General features: G+C 32.2%; 1 protein-coding gene across 7 annotated transcripts in view; it reads right to left on the bottom strand.

Annotated features, from left to right (window-relative positions):
• LOC111713791 (uncharacterized) overlaps nucleotides 1-23322 on the bottom strand; it is a 46104-nt gene that overhangs the window by 10742 nt on the left and 12040 nt on the right. For 6 of the 7 annotated variants that reach the window (XR_002767790.1, XR_002767791.1, XR_002767792.1 and 3 more), the window contains exons 6-24: nucleotides 21469-21523; nucleotides 15869-15929; nucleotides 15172-15270; nucleotides 14566-14655; nucleotides 13416-13466; nucleotides 12971-13028; nucleotides 12353-12420; nucleotides 11592-11677; nucleotides 10544-10600; nucleotides 9209-9273; nucleotides 8123-9048; nucleotides 7641-7715; nucleotides 6904-6988; nucleotides 6335-6513; nucleotides 6000-6053; nucleotides 5499-5568; nucleotides 4467-4624; nucleotides 3637-3776; nucleotides 3063-3160 (exon numbers count right to left, since the gene is read on the bottom strand). Coding sequence is in view for 3 of the 7 variants with exons in the window: in XM_023488729.1 (XP_023344497.1) it covers nucleotides 3063-3160; nucleotides 3637-3776; nucleotides 4467-4624; nucleotides 5499-5568; nucleotides 6000-6053; nucleotides 6335-6513; nucleotides 6904-6988; nucleotides 7641-7715; nucleotides 8123-9048; nucleotides 9209-9273; nucleotides 10544-10600; nucleotides 11592-11677; nucleotides 12353-12420; nucleotides 12971-13028; nucleotides 13416-13466; nucleotides 14566-14655; nucleotides 15172-15270; nucleotides 15869-15929; nucleotides 21469-21523 (2475 nt within the window). In the remaining 4 variants the exon portion in view is untranslated. The remainder of the gene's footprint in view (nucleotides 1-3062; nucleotides 3161-3636; nucleotides 3777-4466; nucleotides 4625-5498; nucleotides 5569-5999; nucleotides 6054-6334; nucleotides 6514-6903; nucleotides 6989-7640; nucleotides 7716-8122; nucleotides 9049-9208; nucleotides 9274-10543; nucleotides 10601-11591; nucleotides 11678-12352; nucleotides 12421-12970; nucleotides 13029-13415; nucleotides 13467-14565; nucleotides 14656-15171; nucleotides 15271-15868; nucleotides 15930-21468; nucleotides 21524-23322) is intronic. The other variant, XR_002767793.1, reaches the window with a different exon arrangement.

Raw genomic sequence — 23322 nt, 5'->3', positions numbered from 1 at the left:
ATTAGGTAACCGTATCTATGTCAGGGTGTAATTAGGTAACTGGACTTATGTCAGGGTTTAATTAGTTAACCGTATCTATGTCAGGGTGTAATTAGGTAACTGTATCTATGTCAGGGTTTAATTAGGTAACCGTATCTATGTCAGGGTGTAATTAGGTAACCGTATCTATGTCAGGGTGCAATTGAGTAACCGTATCTATGTCACGGTGCAATTAAGTAACCGTATCTTTGTCAGGATGTAATTAAGTAACTGTATCTATGTCAGGATATAATTAGGTAACCGTATCTATGTCAAGGTGTAATTGAGTAACCGTATCTATGTCAGGATGTAATTAGGTAACTGTATCTATGTCAGGGTGTAATTAAGTAACTATATCTATGTCAGGGTGTAATTAGGTAACTGTATCTGTGTCAGGGTGTAATTAGGTAACCGTATCTATGTCAGGGTGTAATTAGGTAACTGTATCTATGTCAGGATATAATTAGGTAACCGTATCTATGTCAGGGTGTAATTAAGTAAACGTATCTATGTCAGGATGTAATTAGGTAACTGTATCTATGTCAGGGTGTAATTAGGTTACCATTTCTATGTCAGGGTGTAATTATGTAACAGTATCTTTGTGAGGATGTAATTAGGTAACCGTATCTATTTCAGGGTGTAATTAAGTAACCGCATCTATGCCAGGGTGTAATTAGGCAACCGTATCTATGTCAGGGTGTAATTAAGTAACCGTATCTATGCCAGGGTGTAATTAAGTAGCAACCGTATCTATGTCAGGGTGTAATTAAGTAACCGTATCTATGCCAGGGTGTAATTAAGTAACCGCATCTACGCCTGGGTGTAATTAGGTAACCGTATCTATGTCAGGGTGTAATTAAGTAACCGTATCTATGCCAGGGTGTAATTAAGTAACCGTATCTATGCCAGGGTGTAATTAAGTAGCCGTATCTATGTCAGGGTGTAATTAAGTAACCGTATCTATGCCAGGGTGTAATTAAGTAACGGTACCTATGCCAGGGTGTAATTAAGTAACCGTATCTATGTCAGGGTGTAATTAAGGAACCGTATCTATGCCAGGGTGTAATTAGGTAACTGTATCTATGTCAGGGTGTAATTAAGTAACCGTATCTATGCCAGGGTGTAATTAAGTAACGGTATCTATGCCAGGGTGTAATTAGGTAACCGTATCTATGTCAGGGTGTAATTAAGTAACCGTATCTATGCCAGGGTGTAATTAGGTAACTGTATCTATGCCAGGGTGTAATTATGTAACCGTATCTATGTAGAACTACATCAGTTAAAGGAACATGCCCGATCCACAACGGTGTTCTTTAAACCTTTGTCAGATAAATAATGTGGAAGATTTTGTCGTTTTTCTGACTTGGATAAGTGTTTGATTTCGTCATGACACTTTATTGTGGAACTCTAAAAGAAAGAATAAAATTTTTAAAAGAAAATGATGAACATCTCACCCATTTCCCCATTTTTTCTGCAATAGAAATCTGCTCGTCACAATTTTGTTTATTTTTAGCGAAAATTGAAAATTTTAGTTTCAAAGAGTAACCAGGGACGAATTATTCATTATTAATCAAACCAAGCTTAAAAGGAACTGTTGTGAATTGCATATGCTACTCTGTAAATGGATGTTATGCCAAAAGTCCTTTAACCAATCTTATGAAATATATCAGTACAGTAATAGCCAAAAAACAGCGGAATAATTGTCGTCTTTGCAGTTTCTTTTGTTTAAAAGACCACTTAACAAACATTATGTATCTGATACTATCTGTAGACTGTAACTGTTTAGTATCAAAACTAACATGTCCAAGACGCGTTTTCAGAATTACAACATTTTAGCGGTAATTTTAGTTTAAAGAAAATCCAACGAAAAAAATTATTCCACTGTTACGTTACATAGACCCTGTGCCATGTATTCCACTGTCACGTTACATAGGCCCTGTGCCATGTATTCCACTGTTACGTTACATAGACCCTGTGCAATGTATTCCATTGTCACGTTTCATAAATAGACCCTGTGCCATGTATTCCACTGTCACGTTACATAGACCCTGTGCCATGTTTTCCACTGTCACGTTAATAAGACCCTGTGCCATGTATTCCACTGTTACGTTGCATAGACCCTGTGCCATGTATTCCACTGTCACGTTACATAGACCCTGTGCCATGTATTCCACTGTCACGTTACATAGACCCTGTGCCATGTATTCCACGGTCACGTTACATAAATAGACCCTGTGCCATGTATTTGTGCTACCATTCTAATATTGGAATACCATAGTGTGTAAATGCAATGTATTAATCAGTAGATATGTAGTAGTATCCTACTTTATCAAACAGTACATATATCGAAGAAATAAATACTTTCAATGATGGAACAACTACAGCTCTTATCAATAAAAAAGGGGGGGGGGGCTTAAAAGCAAGATTGAAGGTGGTTAAGATGGGGGGATAGAGGGGTTATGTTAAAATACCAAATATTTCTGTATAACTGTTCTGGGACATGCGTGCTGTGGTTGGAAAAAGATATTTTATTGGTTAAAACATTCCAGACATGCATTTATCAATCAATTAATCAATTCAAAACATAATATTGGTTATACATGTTAAGATTAGTAATTACAGATTATTGTTAACATAATTACTTCCTTAAATAACCCAGCCCCCCCCCCCCCCGTATCTAAGCTTAGAAGAATAACTCTCTGAAAACATATAATCCTTTACTAGAATAATTTGTTAATAGTTTAAATACGGTATAATTAGATTCTAAATTTTAGAGCCCATACTACTTAAACCGACTGTAAGCATAATTTCAGGTGACCCTCCATGCAAAGACGTCAATGTGTTTATTGTGATAAATTCAAAACGTCTCTTTTGTTAGAACCCACAATGGAAAATATAAAGTTTTTTAAATTCTAATTAATTAATATTTGATAAGACGAAGCAGCTTTTTAGGGTATCGTTGTGAATCAGGCATCGCCATCTTCGCATGGAGGGTCACTTAAATTTACCCTTACAGTCCCTTTAAATGTGAATGTTAAACTTACTGTAACTGTTCTTAAGTTTGAGCCCCAGTGTTTTCTTCTTGTTCTCCTGTTCCTTGGCAACAGAAGCTATATCCAGTGTACTCACAGACACTCCGGATCTAACAAAAAACAAGTATATAAATCCAAACTTTACTGATTTTCATTTTTTGAATCGCTGAATCAAAGATTCAGTAGGATTTGAAACGTAGAATTAGGATTTGAACCGGCAATAAGAAGTTCAGCTACCTTTCCACTTTAATGATTTTCAGCAAAAGAGCCTTAGAGCCCACAAAGTTTTTTTCATGAAAATTATCGTTAGAATAAGAGATGTAATGATTTTTTCAAATATCTGCTTTCATACTCTTCTTGTAATAGTTCTTTGTATGTTGGAAGTATATGTTAGACCTAAATTATTTTTTGTTTTCTAACCATTATTTTTTATAATTTTTATATAATCAAATATTATGAAGAATAGTTAATTTATAATGATCTTTTTCTCCTTTCTCCACCTGCAGACTCCACCTGCACCTAACCTAACCTGCAACTAACCTCACCTAACATAACTTAATATGTTACCAAAAAAATAAAGTTTTACCTGCTATTTCTGAAACCCCAACCATTCTCCGCCTTGTTGTCAGCTACAGGACTTGAGGGGGATTCAGGACTAGGAGATGATTCTAGTTCATCTTGAACAGGAATTATCTTTTTCTTCTCATGTGGAACTTTAAATGTAGCCTAAATATAAATAAGATTTAATCTTAATCCTAGCTGGTTTCATATCTAAATACAAACTAGCTTCAATATCAATTATATTTATTATAAGGTTGTCATGAAACTGTAGGTTGACAAAAATATTGATTTTAAAAAATAGGCCACCTTGTGGTTTCCAAGTATCCTCTATATACCTGGGAATAGGATGACATGCTACCCTGTGGTTTCCAAGTATCCTCTATATACCTGGGAATAGGATGGGAGGCTACCCTGTGGTTTCCAAGTATCCTCTATATACCTGGGAATAGGATGGGAGGCTACCCTGTGGCTTTCAAGTATCCTCTATATACCTGGGAATAGGATGGGAGGCTACCCTGTGGTTTCCAAGTATCCTCTATATACCTGGGAATAGGATGGGAGGCTACCCTGTGGTTTCCAAGTATCCTCTATATACCTGGGAATAGGATGGGAGGCTACCCTGTGGTTTCCAAGTATCCTCTATATACCTGGGAATATGATGGGAGGCTACCCTGTGGTTTTCAAGTATCCTCTATATACCTGGGAATAGGATGGGAGGCTACCCTGTGGTTTCCAAGTATCCTCTATATACCTGGGAATAGGATGGGAGACTACCCTGTGGTTTCCAAGTATCCTCTATATACCTGGGAATAGGATGGGAGGCTACCCTGTGGTTTCCAAGTATCCTCTATATACCTGGGAATAGGATGGGAGGCTACCCTGTGGTTTCCAAGTATCCTCTAATGTAGTTTGACTGTTAAGTGATGGGTTTCCTTGACTGGCAGCAGATGTAGCTCCCTCTCTACTCCGTCCTGACTGCTGACTGACTATGGACAAAGTATCCATCTGGGAATCTAAAAATTAAAAATCTTTTAATTATCAATTTTTTTTGTGGTCACAAAATATGTCACCAGTATTTATTAGGTTGGTCCAAACCATGAATGGCAAAAAAAACTATCTTGGCCAACGAAATTCCAATACAAAGATGACGATAAGAACACATAAGTATTCCAACATATTTTAATCTGTATGTGATCACTCTAAAAAATTAAGTACCTTAGTTTTCTGATCATGGTGAAATACTTAAGTAAAAAAAACTTGAATGAAGAGAGAATCTCATTTGAAATACTATGATCATATATTAATGAATTTTGTTTTTATTTTTGCAAGTTTTCTACAATTACAAAAATGTACAATTATGAACATAAACTTATTCACAGGCCTGCACAGGGAGCACAGGCAGAGCAAGGACACAAATTAATACATTTCAAAAACCGTGCTGTTTTTGAGTATATGGTTTAAAAGACGAAAAATGTATGTACATATATTTATTTATCTTAAAATTGCTGGAATTGTTCTGGTTCCCAGTAAATTCACACTGCACCCATCATCAGTACTTCCCCTGAACCACAGTTTGCTGTTCCTAATCCACCTATGACATTATTGAACCCTGGATGTTATCGGCAGGGTGTATGGATTCCAGAAACCTCAGTTAGCCGTTTCCCTAGGTTGACATCCCCCCATCCTTCCATCCCTTGTTTATTCCTTTGCAAGAACTAACATGGCAATTTCAATTCAAGAGCAAGGTCTGGCACAAATAATTTATATACATATTATACAGAACCATCACCACAAAACTTCTTATATTTACATGTTTACAAAGTTAGCTAAAACTGATCAAAATCAAAACAAGGAGGTTAAGCTTGACCAAGCTGACCCATCTGCTACCTTGTGGATACAATCCAAACTTTCGTACTCTTCTTCCATCCCTTTTCTTCATGAATGGCAAGGTGTGAACCTAATTACCAAGTTTGTCATGCAAGACCAATTTACTTTTAACATCTTAATAAAATTATCAAATATACTTTAAGGGACTGTAAGCATAATTTTAAGTGACTTATCATGCAAAGATGGCTATGCCCGATTCACGATGGTACCAATGAAAGCTTTGCCTGATCAAGTATGACTTAGATATCAATGTTTATAATTTAGAAAATTGGTCAATTTTTATTTTGATTTCTCTACAAAAGTGATTTGTACATTTCTACTCCGAGAAAACATATAGAATTATTAGAATTTAACACATTTAAACCTAGAAAAACGACAATATTTTCCCCATTATTGATCAGATAAAGGTTTTCAAGTGTACCCTTGCAAATAGCACATTGCCATCTGTGCATGAAGAACACTTGAAATAATTACGCTTACAGTCCTTTTAATGGCCTGAACCTCTGATGGAAATGGCTTCATATCTTCAGTTGGAGATTCAGAATTTGAGAAACTCTGGGCGTTGTGACAACACATTAAGGAGAATTTTAGATAAATGTTGGGTTCATTGAAAGGGTTAATTTGATAACACTATGAGATAATAGCCCCTGATTACTCTTTTTAAAACCATAATTTAATGGTTAAAATTGTGTGGCCGAAGTTTTGACTGTGCAAGTAATAAAATTTAAATTAAAGTTAGAGGTATGCATTGCAGAGACTAAGGAAGTATTGAAGCGTGAACCACAGATAAATGAATTTGAAGGGACGGTGAGAACTAAGATTTTGTTGTTACACGCCTCAGATGATTTGAACTCCAACTTAGGACTGTTCATCTCAACTGCAGATTGTTTAGTTAGCTTCATAGTTTCTTTCTTTTCAGCAATCTCCAGTTGATGTTTGGCAAAATCATGATTTTCTTTCAGATTTCTATTCATGATATGTTTCAGAAAACTATCATCTTCTCTTCCAGAACTTACTGTACTTTTTAATTGAATTGCGTATTGTGGAGCCTAAAAAACTATTCAAAATAGCATGACCCAATTGGGTCAAAATGGATCCAGATTTTTAAAACAAAACTTTTCAACAAAAAAACCAGAATTATGTCAGTATTAAAAACAATTTATTGAGACTTTTAATATCTGACAAAATCTTTAAAGGTAATCTTAATTTAACTATCTAAAGTCAAAGAAATGGTCAGGTCTAAAAAGTTCTTGGACTGCGCCTAAGTAGTACTGGCTTTACAATTAACAGTCAGATCTTTGTTTGAGTAATAAGTTTTGTTTTGCTAAAGTTCAAATAAAAAACGGGTTGATTATTTACTACTAAAGGGATCTAAATAAATTAATGTATAGGATTCAAATATTTCCTAAGTTTCCAAGTGACTTAACTTCCATAACAGATTCCCCTGAGGACATTTTTTTCTGCCTTTCTTCAAACATTTCAGCTGATTGCTACCAGGTTAAACCAGGGTAAAAACATCAAAAAGATATAATTTAAAAAGAATATTTTTGTAATATTTTAGTATTTTTATGACGAAAATATTAACAAAAAATAATAATAAAAAAAAATTAATTTCAACTTGTTCAAAAATCATTTTTTAATCTACAGGGTGTCCCACATCAAATTAGACCGCGTCAATGGGTCTAAATTACGATTTGGGGGACAAATCAGAAAATTTAAGAAGAATAAATCATTTTGAAAAATTTAATAAGGCTAATAGAATTTTCTTTTTGCAGAAAGTGCTAGATTTTTCTAGTATTATGTGCGTATTTTGGCGTTAAAGATTGGAGATAATCTAATATGATATGGGACGCTCTGTAAAAAAAGCTTGGCCTAAGATGGAATTTAAAGAATTTGAGCCGCGGTTTAAATCCGCCAAAACCCGGTTTAAATTAAGCGCCGGCTTAAATCTTGAAACATTTGATACAATTTTAAGTGGAACCAACCATATTTAAACCGCGGCTTAAATTTAAACCGCCGCTCAAATTCTTTAAATTCGGCCACTGGTTACATTGTGGCTATTTTTTTGGGGGGAAAAACTGACCTTTCAATGGAAAATCTGAAATTATGAGAAAAAAAGTTTTACGTTTTTATCAAGGTTTCCTGGCGAGTCCAGGTCAGATCATTTGATATTTTCCCTCTCACAGCCTTATCCTTGCTGCTCAGTTTTGGTAAACTCTTTACATAGAACAGTCGTGAGTTTGGGAAATAAGTTGTAGGTATCAGGCTATTTACTCAGGTCATTGTCAAAAATATAAACAAAGAAAATGTATGCTTTGAGGGAAATCAAAAAATATTTAAATTTGCAGTCATAAATTTATCGAATCAGGTGACTTTATACGTTTTTTGGAAAATTTTAAATGCTCGAAAAAGACGGACATTATTTTAGATTTAGCAGGACTAGGGCTATTTCTTCAATTAAATTTGTAAAATTAGATTGTCTAGTTTACTGATTAATTGTAAATTAATTCCGGGTCTTTCTGAATAAGACTGTACTCGGCAGAAATAGATTTTTTTAAACTTTCAAATCAAATCAGACGTTTAGTTAGGTCCTAATATCCATAAATATTACTTTGCAGACTTTCCTTATGGTAGTTTTCTGCATTTTCCAGACTTGCTCCTTTAAGATCTAGATTGCTTTTGGATAAACTAAGCTTGAACAGTCTAGACGTCTTTCTTTTCGGAGTTTGAGGGGAAATGCTGGAAGGGCTGTGCATATACTCTGCAGCAGTGTTTTCTCCATCTTGACCCTCTGTTCTTGTTTCAGGCATGTCCTTTGAATGTTCTATAGTTGATTGCTTGGGTTGATCTGGATTAACTGATCTCTTAAAGATGGAATCTTCATGGAAGTTCTTTGAACCGAATCCACCTATGTTTGGCATGCTCTTTTTGCTAAATTGTGACTGCATGGTGGTATCCTCCTCTCTGTCTAATCTGATCTCCGGCATGCTCTTTTTACTCCACTTGAATGGCGACCTCAATACTGTATCCTCCTCTTTATCCAATCTTATCTCTGGCATGCTTTTCTTACTCAGCTTATTTAAAGCCAAAGTATGTAAATCTGTTTTCAATAATATGGATTCATCTTGACAATTTCTCTTGTCTGATCCTTCTTTTCCTTCTTTATCTAGCGTAAAATCACTTTTCTTATCTGTGGCTGTATCGAGTTCATTTTCAGAACCTTCGCCAAAGGGTATTGTGGATCCTGATATCACAAATGAATTCTTCTTTTCCTGCAGAAGTGAAAGTTTCATTTCTTTTCTGTCACAGACAATGTCACCATCTTCGAAGGTTTCCAATGCTTCAAGTTTCTGACTTGCCTTCATTTCTGATTTTAATTTCCAAATTTCAGTGTTTGGGGTCAGGTCTAGCGTCAACTTGGATTTGGCTAATTTCTTGTTAAAGGATGGATCAGCTATTGTTGCATTGGGCTCCGAGTAGATCTCTTCTTTGATAGTATATTGCTTAGACGGTATTTTAATAGGACCGTTGGCATCAGTTTTAGCAATAGCTGATCCAAAATAAACTAATTTTAGCAAAAACATGCAATATCTAATATTTCACAAAATATCTATCATTATTTTTAACATGATGAACATATTATTAGAAGCTTTAATCAAAAATTTTAATTTTTCTTCAGTCATTAAAAGAATTCAATTTATTTTGCTTACCTTTCTTTCCAAAAAGTTTTGATTCCCATTCGTCTTTTTCTTTAGGTTTTGTGACCAACGAATTCCTGAAAACGAAAATGTCAAAATTCTCCTCAGCTAGCTATAGCAACTATATTTTGTTATTCCCTTGCCCTTCCCTTACGAATTATCATCGTTGTAAAAATGTAGTCAAGCCCATTGCTAATTAACAATTTACATACTATCTTAATATTAAAGAACAAGCGTGACACCATGACAAGAGTTGTAATTTTTATAAAAATTATTTCTCCCTATTTACGAATGACTTTGAAGAATTTGAATCCAGAATTTTTTGATGAAACAATTTTTCTCATAGATTTTTTACATTTTACAAATTTTAAAATGTTTATGGAAAAAATGATTTTGTCTGGGACATGAATTACGGAGTTTTTAAAAAGTCTGTAAGACTGTAATTAAATAATCATATAATATGTGTTTTAGGTGTTCTAAAATTACTTCATGAGCTTTGTTGCAAAAAAGATGTACTCTGAAGCTAGAACTTTGTGTTCCGAATCTTGGGATTAAGCATTGATCTACATCTCTGCAAATCTGGGGAATTTAATACATTTTTGATATCCCATGGTGTAAGCAATCATTGATCCTAAAATTTATAAGTTCCCACAATAGATATCGAGATCAAACTTTTAAAATTTAAGAATACTCTACCAAAAAGTTCTGATCTCTTGAACCCATTTATATACTGGTTCACCTTCATTTATATATTTTCCATCTGATTGGAAATGCTTAAAACTCGCATCCCCTCAATATCCAACTTACAGTTTCTTATTTTTCAAAACTTGTGATTCGATGGAATAAGCACTTAAAATATCGGATTTAGACAATGAATCCATCACTTGTGTATAAGTTCCTGCATCTTATCAACTTAAGAGGTGCCAAGTTTGCCAGAGATAGAAATAATCTGGATATCCACTTTAGCAACTTTTAAATTTCAGGATAGTTTTAGTAATTTTAGTCATAGTTTCGTAACTCCGAGGTGAATCAGTTTAATCATTTGAAAAATAAAAGATACGGAAAACTTCTTGATCTCTGGATTCTACCCGGAAAAGTTTTGATGTTTGCTGGGTAAAAATAAAACTAATGATTTCTTATCTTTTCCTCTATTCTATTTAGAGAGCAACCTCTGAGCTAAATATCTATCTTCCAACCCATAGTTTATTAGGAACATTTTTTGATGATTTATAAGCTTAAAATTATCAGAAAACTTATGTGAAGGAGAAATTAGCCGACCGTTTGCAACCTAACATTAAAAACAATAAAAATAAAAACTGAGTGGCGCAAAGATCCCTGAATATTAACCTGTTGTTTTGTCTAAAGGCAGGAGGAGTATCCACATTGAAAGCTTCCAAAGATCCGCTGAAATAAAATAAGTTAGAATAACTTGACATAAATATTTTCTACCTCTGTAGATTCCTTCATTATCAGTCCATTGACGGGTTACTCCTTAGTCCTTAGTCCTTATGCATATACCTCCCAGTTCTATTTATGATTAAGAATCAGATATAACCAGATTCCGAATTTAATAAATTTGAGCCGTGTCTCATATCCGCCAGCCAAAAATCGGTTTCAATTGAGCACTGGCTTAAATCTTAAAGCATTGAATACAATTTTAAGTGGAACCAACCATATTTGAGCCGCGTCTCAAATTTAAGCTGCGGCATAAGTTCTTTAAATTCGGCATCTGGAAAGAAGAAAACTTCTTTCAATCGAAAGGATACAGTACCTAAAATTATCAACCTAATTTTGTGTTTAAAACACAGAAAAAAATAGGACTAGACGTAAAATTAATATTTGATTTTAGAAAATAAAACTAAAAATAAATCTGAATTTTTAAACTTGTCATAAAAAATCATCTGATATTAGGTATGTTCGCACGGACCGGCAAACATTTATTATTGGGGGTTTCACTGAATTTGGGAAAATAAACAATTCTTAAGGTAAAATAAGATGAATTTTTGGTAAAAAAATATCTAATAAAGTGAACAAATATGCAGTTTAATGTCCAATTTTAATCAAAAACCATGATGTAAATTAAAATTAACAATGTAAAGGTTCCAAAATTAAAAATTAATTTGTTTGTTTGTTTATTAGTTTAAAACCCGGTTTGTTTGTTTATTTGTTTATTTAATTAGAAATCGGTTTGTTTATTTTTATTTGTTTAAAACCCGGTTTGTTAGTTTATTTGATTAGAAACCGGTGTTTTTGTTTATTTGATTAGAAAGGTGTTTGTTTGTTTATTTTATTAGAAAACGGTTTGTTTGTTTTTTATTTGTTGAAAACCCGGTTTGTTTGTTTATTTGATAAGAAAGGTGTTTACCTGAAAGGTGTTTAGCTGAAAGGTGTTTACCTGAAAGGTGTTGATGTATTGCTGACTCGTCCAAGACGATTCATAGATAAACTGCTTGCTGTACTCTTCTGGGATAATGTATCAAACTAAACAAACACACTTTTACTGCCCTCTTTATTCACAAAATACTTGTGTTGCTTGGGACTGTAGTGTACATTGTTGTGAAAAAAATGTCAAACAAAAACGTAAGTACTGTACAACGTACATTGCTAAATAACTTGCTGTAAGCTGTACCCCTGTTGAGATAAGATATCAAACACAAAAAAAAACTGTAAATTCAATCAATCAATCAAGGTACATTGATTAAACACTTTCTAAAGCCTGTACCCTTGTTGAGATAAGATATCAAACTCAAAACAAAATCATTTAATGTACAGTGTTCAGTGTTCAGTGTACAATGTACATTGATTAAACCCCTTGCTTTACGCTATACCCTTTTTAGAGCATAGAAACAAACTAAAAATAATATCATATACTGTACAATGTACATTGATAATATACTTGCTGTAAGTTGTACCCTTTCTGTGTAGAGAAATCAAACTCAAACAAAACCATGTACTATACAATGTACATGCTATAAGCAATACACTTTCTGTTATAAGATATCAAAATTTAACAAAATCATTTTCTTGTCCATTTACCCAACCTGGAATTTGTAGATAAAACTTGAAGGTAAGCATAAACAGTACTGCACGAGGACAAATTGTAAATTGTCAATTAAAATGCTTCCAAAACTCTAAATCAGTCCCTTCATTGTCTACCTTAAACATATCATCTCCCTCCTCATCAGAGTTTACTCCAGGATCTTGGTTCTCATCAAGTCTTCTATCTAAATATTTGGCAGTATTTTAAACAACATTTTTAACCCCCCCCCCCCCTCGTCCAGATTAAAAAATAACCCTTAAAGGGACAGTAAGTCTAATTTCAAGTGGCTCTCCATGCACAGACGGTGATTATTAACATTACCCTTAAAAGCTTTGTCGATTATAAGATGTTATAAGAGAAGAAATCTGAAAGAAGCCCCAGCTTAGGCAATGTTTTTGTTTCTTAAATCTATTCATTTTCATTTGCGGGTTCTTTGCAAACGTGACTTGCACATTTTTTTGCTTAAAGATAAAGCAACAGAGAAACTCGCATTTAGAGACACAACCGATTGTATCTTCCAATTTTTTTTTCAGTTTCAAGAGTAACGTTATAAATCGGGCATTACCATCTTCGCATGATGGGTCACTTTAAACAGTGCTACAGTCACTTTAAACGTAGAATGTACATAAAATAATGTATAGGTACAACATAATTCGCAACAAAAAAATGTGAATCTTAGATGACAGTTTTTGAATAAAAATTCTGCGAACAATCTAAAACATAATTTTGCTTACCAAGTGTACTCCACTGACGAGTTTCTGGAACAGAGTCTAGAGTTCCACGATCTTTACTCTAAATAATAACAATAATAATAATAATAATAATAATAATTATTATTATTATTATAATAATATTAATAATAATAATAAAATCATTATAGTATTGCTAATATAAAATCAAGATAAAATAAATAACATAAATAACATATAGTCTGAAAAAAATTCTAAATTGATTTTTTCAAAATCTTTTTTTTAATTTTTTTTACACGGGCAACGCCGGGCCCTTCATCTAGTTGTTAATGTTTTTAATACAACATTGATAATAATACAAATAACAACGATAACAACAATAACAGTAAGAACAATTCCAATAACAATAATTATAGTATAACATATAGGAATTATTAAAAAATAATAAAAAGATGCAGAATAATCAGAATTCAGATTTTCTGAAACTTACCAATTTTAAAGTACTCACAGACTTTTTAGCTTTCTCTCCAACCTTTTCAACCTAAAATATAATAAAGATTTTAAAAGTTATCCAAACAATATCAGACTTAAAAATTAGGTAAAATTCAATTCAATATGGCCCCCCCCCTCTTTTTAAATTTTATAATGCAAAATCTAATCTAATTATTTTTCTACCAAACCTAAGGAGGAATAGTTCTTTCCCATTGTATTTTCTAAATAATATTTTTTTTGGTGTTACGATTTTTAAAGTAAACAATAAAGATTGTAAATTATATGATGTCATCCAAAACACATGAAGAAGGATAAACAAATTCTTAAAACTTAATCTCTTAAGTTAAAAAAGTTTATGCAAAACGTGTTTTCAATTATTGTGATTTTTTTGCCAACTCAAAGGAATTGAGCCTTTGCCACAAACTCTGGTTTTTAAATCCCTATATCTTAACAACCCAATGTTGTAGACCTTAGATATTTCAAACTTTTACTTCTGTCATATCAAATAATCAAAGTTTGAAATATCTAAGGTTTACATAATTTGGTTGTAGATATATAGGTATTAGAAAATTGGGATTTGTTGCAAAGACTCAATTCCTTTTTGTTGTCAAGCAGCACAAAATAGAAATTAAATCAAAAAGAACAAAACCCCCCTCCCCCACTGTTTTCTTTGAAAACCATCCACAAACTGTATCCCCTCCTGGAAAATGTAAAAAGAACGTTAAAACAATTTCAAAATTTTATTCTTGCCAATTTAAACCCCTGAATGTGAGTCACAAGCTAAAACAACCTAGTTGATGCTATGGAGGGGGGGGGGGATGAGTAATAGTATAATTAATGCAAAGTTTGCTGATAAGATGTTCTCCAATAAATGTTCAGTAAAAAAATTTCTTCGATTTCTAGTCATTTATCAATTAAATAAAATTTGTTATGAATTTTGATTTTTAATCTGACATAATCTTACATGATCTTTCAAAACATGACGAGATTTTTGACAAATAGAAGATTTTCTACAGCAGTAAGTGATTTAATTTTTGACTAATATAATGTGTTTTTTTGGCTTCATAATTTGATTTAGGACAATTAAAATGTGATTTTGGACTAACCTAATGGGATTTTGACTAACATTATGAGACGCTTTAACTAACCTTATGTGACGCTGATTTCATAAGTTTCTTAATATTCCTGGATTCCTTGTTCCCTAAGGAGAGCAGTGAGCCTCCTATGTTCCCAGCAACCTGCACAAATAGATGGGTCATTGATTTGGAAATTTATTTATCTATTTATTTATGATTTATTTTTTGATTTATATACAGTGAGAACTAGAAAACTGTGGAATAGGAAGATGACACTAAAGCAATGATTAAGTGTATTTGATGTTGTAAGAATGAAAATGGGTTTACTAGTAACTTTTTAAAATTATTTATTCCGTGAAATGGGTCTGTTAACACTGCACAATTACTGTGTCTCATTACCATTGTACTATTCAAATTTATAAATAGTGTCTTAAAGTTGTCTTCATATTCCAGAGTTTTATAGTTCTCACTGTTAATATTTATTTATATTGTATTAGGTAAACCCTGCAGCACGTTGTTATTTAAAAACATCTAAATTTTTTAACAAAATAAAACCAAAAACTCAAACTAAAGTTAAAGGGATTTTTAAAAAGAGTAATTGACAAAATACTGCTCAATATTGTAGAGCTTGCACATGTTGGTTCGCAGTGAATATGTTCCCAATAGCTTGAATATCACCTTGTTAAGTGATGAAAGGGATCCTTTAGTCTTCTTAGTTAAGTCAGCTGTACTCCCTCCAACGCTCTCGGAGGCTTTTACAGTAAACCCAATTCTTACCTAGACACAGTCAAGATCAAGATCAAGATCAAGATCAAGACCAAGACCAAGACCAAGACCAAGACCAAGACCAAGACCAAGCTCAAGCTCAAGCTCAAGCTCAAGCTCAAGCTCAAGCTCAAGCTCAAGCTCAAGCTCAAGCTCAAGCTCAAGCTCAAGCTCAAGGCTGAAAAAGAGCAAAAAAAGAATAAAGACCATATGATCTAGATCAAAGTCTGCTAAAGTCACGGTCAAGATCAAGAACATGATTCAAATAAAGAGCAAAAGAAAAAAGTAAGAATGAAAACCATAAGATAAAGATAAAGTTCTTAATGAAGATCAAGATCAAGATCAAGATCAAGATTAAAGTCAAAGTCAAGATCAAAGTCAAGATGAATATGAAGATGAATAGAAGATGAAGATGAAGATCAAGATGAAGATCAAGATGAAGATCAAGATCAAGATGAAGATCAAGATGAAGATCAAACTCAAGGTTAAGATCATAGTAGATGTCAAGCTTAATCTCAAAGACAATGTCAAAGTGTAATAATCAAGATTGGTGTCTAGGTTAAGTTCAAATAATCACGATAAAAAAATCAAAAAATCTAATATTTTTTACCTCTAATTCTCCTCTGTAATCTTTCTTGGTTTGGCCGGCCTTGCATTTGAGTGAGTGCCATCTAAATATATAATATTTTTATAGTTTTGATATATTTTATAGTTCTTATGAGTAAATGGTTTCTATAAACCTCATTTCCCGCGCACCAAAAATATATGAAATTTTGGGAGAACAGTATTAAAATAAGACAAAAGACAAAAGACGGAATGAACCCTTAATCTTATTATCTTGCTAATGAGAGTCATCAGTTATTATTTAAAATAAGTAAATCGGATAATGCTCCCATGTTTTCTAACCGATATTATTTAGAAATCTTAAAAGTTGAATTGAGCAGATGACAAACTGACAAGCAGATGACAGAGCTCTGATGGATAGATTACTGCTTCAACTTTTATCTTCAAATATTCAGGCAGACAGGGTTGTTAATTGAGTTTAAAAAATAATAAGATTTAAAAAATGTATTCTGGTAAAGTTTGCTCTTATTAAACTTTGCAATATTTTACCCTGAAAAATAAATCGATCCCAAAAATGATCAGTAAAACGCGTTTTTGGCGTCATTTTTGGGTTGTTTTTGCGTATATCTTCTGCCAGGGCCAGGATTTAACAAGGTGTAAGAAAATCAAATATTTAGAATAAAGGAATTGAGTCTTTGGCACAAGCTCTGATTTTCTAATACATATTTCTTTGCAATCCAATTTCGTAGACGTTAGATATTTCAAACTATGAATTCTGTTAAGACCAAATAGCCTAAGTTTGAAATATCAAGGGTTTCCACCATTAGGTTGCCGAGATATTAGGATTAATAAATTTGAGTTTGTGGCAAAAACTCAATTCCTTTGGGAAAAATGAACCCACTAAATTATATTCATGATTAGGCATTTAAAAGGTTTCAGACAAAAACATTTGGATCCAAAGAGTTTCATTGCAGAAAGGTAATTATTAAAAAGAATCAGAAAAACTCTGTAAAGTCAAGAACGGTAATTAAGGAAAACTGATACTTCTCCCTTCTAAAAAAAATAATTTTATAAACTTGTATGCCTCAGCCTAAACTTAACTTTTTATCAGACTGTATTAAAGCCTGAAAACGTTCTTGAAAACAACCGAGTTTTCGCCCCAAACTCTGAATTTAAATCCTTTTCATCTCTGCACCCCTATTTCGTCGATCTACTATAATTCAAATTATGAATTCGATCAGAACAGTCTAGGTTGAAAAATCAAAGGTTCACACCACCAGTTTGCAAAGATATAGGGATTAGAAAATTTGATTTGTTGAACAAAAAAACACTCAGTTACTTTGAAGGTAAATACTGTTAAATATGGAAATATATTTTATCCTTTAGATTACATACAATGAAAAATTCGTCTTCTATTATTATTGTCGAATTTTATAAATTTAATAGAAAATTCTTGGTCCCATAGCCTTGAATAATTCTAAAATAATTAGATTTGAATATCTAACATGTGTGTGGATGCAGAATAATTAAAATCCTAGCTAATTATTGCAATTACTGAGGACGTCTGTTGTATTAATAATATATTAAATTAAATCTTTTAATTACTATTTAGTCATGCAAAATAAATGTCCTCGACTATTGGTCTTCTCCCCCTTTTTGTAGAATTCATTTCTACAAATCAAAATTGCTACTAAAACAAACTTCTATTTTCATCTTTAAAAGTTTTATGAAAATTTATTGTTCAAGTACTTTGATTTGAAAGTCAAATCAAAATAACAAAACGTACTTAATTTTGAGCAAGTTCAAAAGTCAAAATTTCAGAAAGGGAAATGTTTATTGAGAAGTTCAAAAGACTAGACATTGATACGTTATTTATGTTCGGTATGTAATACATGATATATGTTTGGTATGTAATAAATTATATATGTTTGGTATGTAATATATGATATATGTTTGGTATGTAATACATGATATATGTTTGGTATGTAATAAATTATATATGTTTGGTATGTAATATATGATATATGTTTGGTATGTTATAAATGATATATGTTTGGTATGTAATAAATGATGTATGTTTGGTATGTAATAAATGATATATGTTTGGTATGTAATACAAGTATATGTTTGGTATGTAATACATGATATATGTTTGGTATGTAATACATGATATATGTTTGTTATGTAACACATACTATATGTTTGGTATATTATACATTATATATGTATGGTATGTTTAACTACACAATTCTACTATATTAGCCCCCCGCTGGTATTCCATGATGATCCCATTCAGTATACCTGCATATGTATTATGTACATCTTGCAAGATATATCAAGTAAACATATTGGGAATTGGTGTTTGTTATCCAGGATAGTAAATTTTTTTGGATCGTTTAAACAAACAAAAAACAAAAAACTTCCATGATTTGAAAATTGTATGATATTTAAGTTTGCTTTAAATTAAACTTTGAAATAACTTTATCTTAAAAACAAAAAGGGAAAACGATCTTTAGATTCGTTTTAACAAAGTTTTTGCATAGTTTTTGGGTATTTGTTTGCGTATATTTTCTGTCAGGGCCAAACTTAATATAGTTTAAGAAAAACAAACCAACTAAAGGCACAATCAGTATTTTCACAAAAGTTTTTTAAAATGCATTTTTTAAATTTGCTAATTTTTATCTTAACTTTCAAGACATTTTTCAATATTCAAGTTCATTAAGTTGACAAAAGCCCCAAAAAACAGAACGTAATAGCTGACAAAAAGACTAGATTGAAGTATCTTTGCAAATTTAAAATTTTTCTTCAAAATTCTTCAAACGCATGTTTAACTGAATTCATAATTTTTGCTTACTTTTAGAGAGACATTAATAACTAATATAAAGTAAATGTAAATACACTCAAAAAATATAAATTCGTCATATGGCACGACATGAACAGTATGCATTGGCTGTAATTCAAATATAAAACAAACCCAGAAATATTAATTAATGTTCTTTATCATTGCAAAATCTGTGCAAAAGCTATTTATTGTATTTGCTGAACACAGCTGGTGTTATCCTTGCAAATTCAGAATATTGCAGAATATTTTTGAGAAATACAAAAACTCCATTTTAGAATTGTAAGATGCATCTGGTTAGGTTTGCTAGTTAAAACCTAATGTGGGCAGATGTTTGTAAGTTTAGCCCCAAGAATGCCAAAAAACTGCAGAATTGTTAACTTATAAGGTTAGGTTTAGGAAGGTTACTGGGAAACATAAAAGAAGGGATGGGTACAAATATAAATACTTTGCTAGTCAGTCGGTCTGTCCGTTTGTCTGTATCCAATAAACGTCAAAACGGCTGAACCGATCGGGCTCAAATTTTTTCTGGGACCTCACATGACCCCAGGGAATGGTTATAGATGATCAAAATTTCATAAATTTGCCTCCAATAATTTTCATTAAATAATCAAAATCCATGAAATTTTTGTAAACACTTTTTTGTTATTGTTTTACAATGCGTACAAAGAGAAAATGCGTAGCGACCTGAAAGCCTAGTATTAAAAAAATGACCTTTAAAATTTCTATCTTCATATTTCTTAAGTTTTTCCTTTTAAATTTGATTATTTTAAATTCAACGCATTATGTTAAAAACCTTTATTCCTTCATAAAAAGAAAGAGATATTTATCTGTATATTACAGGAGAACAGTGCAGAACGTAATGGGGGGGGGGGTAAAATAGGAACCAACATCCCCCCCCTCCCCTCGCACCCCTAAATTTATAAATGGAAAACATAAAAACAATCGTTTCGCCATTTGTAACAGACATGCAATATATTGGAAAGCCCCCCCCCCTTAACTTAGAAGCTTACTACATAACCCCCTTCTTAAAGGCATTCCTACCCCCCCCTCTTCCCATCTAGACGCTTCCTACATCTGTATCTCTTCCAACAACAAACATAAAGACTAGAGGGGAGATTTTAAAAGACAGAGATTAACATCGGTTTAAAGCAGGGATCAACATTCTTCTTTATAACTCATTCCCATTCCCCATTTTCGAGCATTCTTATTTGATTTTTTACTGGATTAAATAATTCTAAAGTGTTGGTATTTTTATTTGTGCCCCCCCCCCCCCTGTTTTTAGGGTTTTCAGGGTTAGCGTGCATATATAGGCCTAGATTAAAATCTAGAGTCAACAGGGTGTCACGAAATAATTTTGACAATTAAAAAAATTTATGGTTCTAAATCAATTTTATTTTAAGATTTAAAATAAAAAACTCGATTTTAAAGACGTTTTTTCCACTTGCAAAATTTCCGGGACACCCGTTGGAAGAGAAGAGTATAAGACGGATATATAAATACAAGTTTAACCTAGGGCCAATCTTAGTTAAACATTATTTCGTAGATCCCTTGAAGAGACTGTTGTAATTTCAAGACCCTACATCTATATATAAATTTAGCTTGTCTGTCTTGGTGTTTGTCTGTAATTGTTTGTATCCAATAAACGTCAAAACGGCTGAACCGATTGAAAGTTTTTTATTTTTGTAAAATTTTGAAAATGCGCGAAAAAATATAATGAAACTTTGTTGTTTTTGTTTTATACTGTACACAGAGAAGATGCTCACAGATAAAGCCACAATTAAAAGTTAAAATAGAAGATGGGCGCGAAGCGCAGTTAAAGCCTAATTTTCAAAGTTAAAAATACATGTCACATATAATGGGTCACATTAATTAAACAAAGGTTTAAAGGGTACAGTTGTAAATCGGACATGTTTGTCTATAAATGAAGGTTCACTTGGGATCACGTCCACAGTCCCTTTAATATGATTGTAGGATATATCTGCTCTTTTAAGAATAAGATGCTATAAGAACGGAAACACGGATATACAAATATGATTGTCCCCGGGGCTTGAAACACAATTAAACTGAAGTTGACAAATATACTTAGTATTAATTAAACGTGATATAAGCAAAACAGTAGCTGGCAATATCACCAAGCAAATATAAAAGCTTTGATCTAATTTGAGCAAAAATTAAAAAATCATCTGATATGATAATATGAGTGTTGTGTTAAAATCATAACTTTAGTCCAACAGTCGTCTTCTTTTTCACAGTTTTAGTAGTCTCTCTGTAATGTTTGTGGTTTGAAATGTTTCTAGAAGAAATCTTGAATATTCAGTAGACAGCATATTTGTTGCTTAGGGCACATCATATTTCCGGAGTAGTTTCTTGGTTGTCAATTATAGAATAAACAACACATGTAGGTTTAGAAAACTTGTAAATTATGCAGTACTATTCTTAAACAGGCGGAATTGAAAATACTTAGAAGTTGACTTTAACTTTGAAATAGTTTGCGGTAATCATTTGGCAACCTAATTTTCTTTGTTCTCAATTGTTTCTGAAGCAAGAAATTCGCAAGTCACTTTTATAGAGAAAGAACAAATGAAAATAATCAGTTTTCAAAAACAAAAGCATGGATATCTAAATCAAATAAAATAAAATTGTAGACTCCGCTTTTAAGGGTATTGTTGTGAATAGGTCACATCGTTGATTCAACGGAGGGTCACTTTAAATTACGTTTACAATCACTTTAATCAGATAGAAATGCAACATTTACTAATTGCAACAATAAAACTATATAAAAGATATAAAAGATCCTAACTGACCTGGTTTTTGGTCGCTCGTAAATATCGAAATCTTTTAATGGCAGGCTAACTTGTCCTGAAACAAGAATAGATTAGACTATGTATGTGTTGTGTACGGTTTAGCCGGCTATAGGTACCACACAGGGTTACCAGCAAAGAATGAGACCTCTGACGGATTCATTCTGTCTGCTTTTTTATACTCCCCACAACTATAAACTTGTTTTTTACACTCCCCACAACTATAAACTTGTTTTTTATACTCCCCACAACTATAAACTTGTTTTTACACTCCCCACAACTATAAACTTGTTTTTTACACTCCCCACAACTATAAACTTGTTTTTTATACTCCCCACAACTATAAACTTGTTTTTATACTCCCCACAACTATAAACTTATTTTTATACTCCCCACAACTATAAACTTATTTTTATACTCCCCACAACTATAAACTTATTTTTATACTCCCCACAACTATAAACTTATTTTTATACTCCCCACAACTATAAACTTATTTTTATACTCCCCACAACTATAAACTTATTTTTATACTCCCCACAACTATAAACTTATTTCCTTCTTTGTCAAATCATTGAATTAAAGGACTAAATGCAAGGCAGAAGACTTCACTTAAGCCTGGGGTCGTCATAATTAAAGTTTCAAGTCGTCTTTACAGTCTCATCCTTTGTGGGTAACCCTGTACAATACATAAACATATTAATTTCCATATTTTGAATATAACCCTCCAAAGGGAGTGACCGGCAATGTATGTTAGTTGAACTGAGAATGTAGTTTTGTGGAGAAATTTTTTAGGATACACATTTGAGACATATAAAACGTTTTAATGATGTATTGTATAATCACTGATTTTGAGCACAAAGTCGACTTTCAAAATCATCCATTTGGGTGGTTCCGTTTGAGAATTATTTTTTTTTAAATTATTAATTAACAACGACAAAAAATGTAACAAAAATTCTAAAGTAAACTAATTGGTTGTTTAGGAACAGGTTAAGAAAATAAAAAGTAACTCTTATCATCGAAAATAAGTAATTTTATTAATTTATTAATTTTATTTTGTTATTACTTTTGGTAATCTCTCATTGTTCACAAACATTTTCTGGAATCTTTATTGAAAAGACGACATTAAAGAATTTGTAGAAATCTGCGAACAAATTCTTAGAGAATAAGACATTCAATATAATGATGAAAAAGAAATAATTTATTCTAACATTGATATATTTACAAATTTCTATCAGGGAAAATGTTCCTACACATCTAATTAGTTTACTGTAGCCACCAAATGGAAGATTTTGAACGTCGACTTTGCGCTCAAACTCAGTAATTATACATCATTAAAACGTTTTATATGTCTCAAATTAATCCTATCAAATTTCTTCACAATACTACATTCTTAGTTCTACTAACATTAATTGCTGGTCACTCCCTTTAAGAATTGATTGTAAAGACTAGAAGAACAATGTATTGTATCAACTCTATAATCCTATCTGGTTCTATGCCAAGAAATTTTTTATCCTTCCATTATAATTCATCAAAAGTTATTAGCTATCATGATACTTCCTTCTACGTATCTACTTCCTTCATTCTCTAGAATCATCCTTCCTTGCTTCTACCTTCGTCCTTCTACTTTTCTTTACTTCCCTTTATTTTTTTTTCTGTAACTTTGATTTTATTTTTATTTTCCTTCTTTCTTGACTTGTATTATTTCTTCTTTCTAATGTTTTCATGTTTTATTCTTTCCTCCATATTTCCTTTTTCTACAAAAGTTTAACATTCCATACTTAATTATCTATTGTCTCTATTAAGATCTTAACCCCCCCCCCCTAACCCCTATACAGGTGAATAGTTGCACAATTC

This window comes from Eurytemora carolleeae, unplaced genomic scaffold (genome assembly GCF_000591075.1).
Source record: "Eurytemora carolleeae unplaced genomic scaffold, Eaff_2.0 scaffold1280, whole genome shotgun sequence".
In the NCBI taxonomy this organism is placed as follows: Eukaryota; Metazoa; Arthropoda; class Copepoda; order Calanoida; family Temoridae; genus Eurytemora; species Eurytemora carolleeae.
Note: the sequence above shows the minus strand (reverse complement) of the source record. Positions and strands in the feature narration are given on the sequence as shown.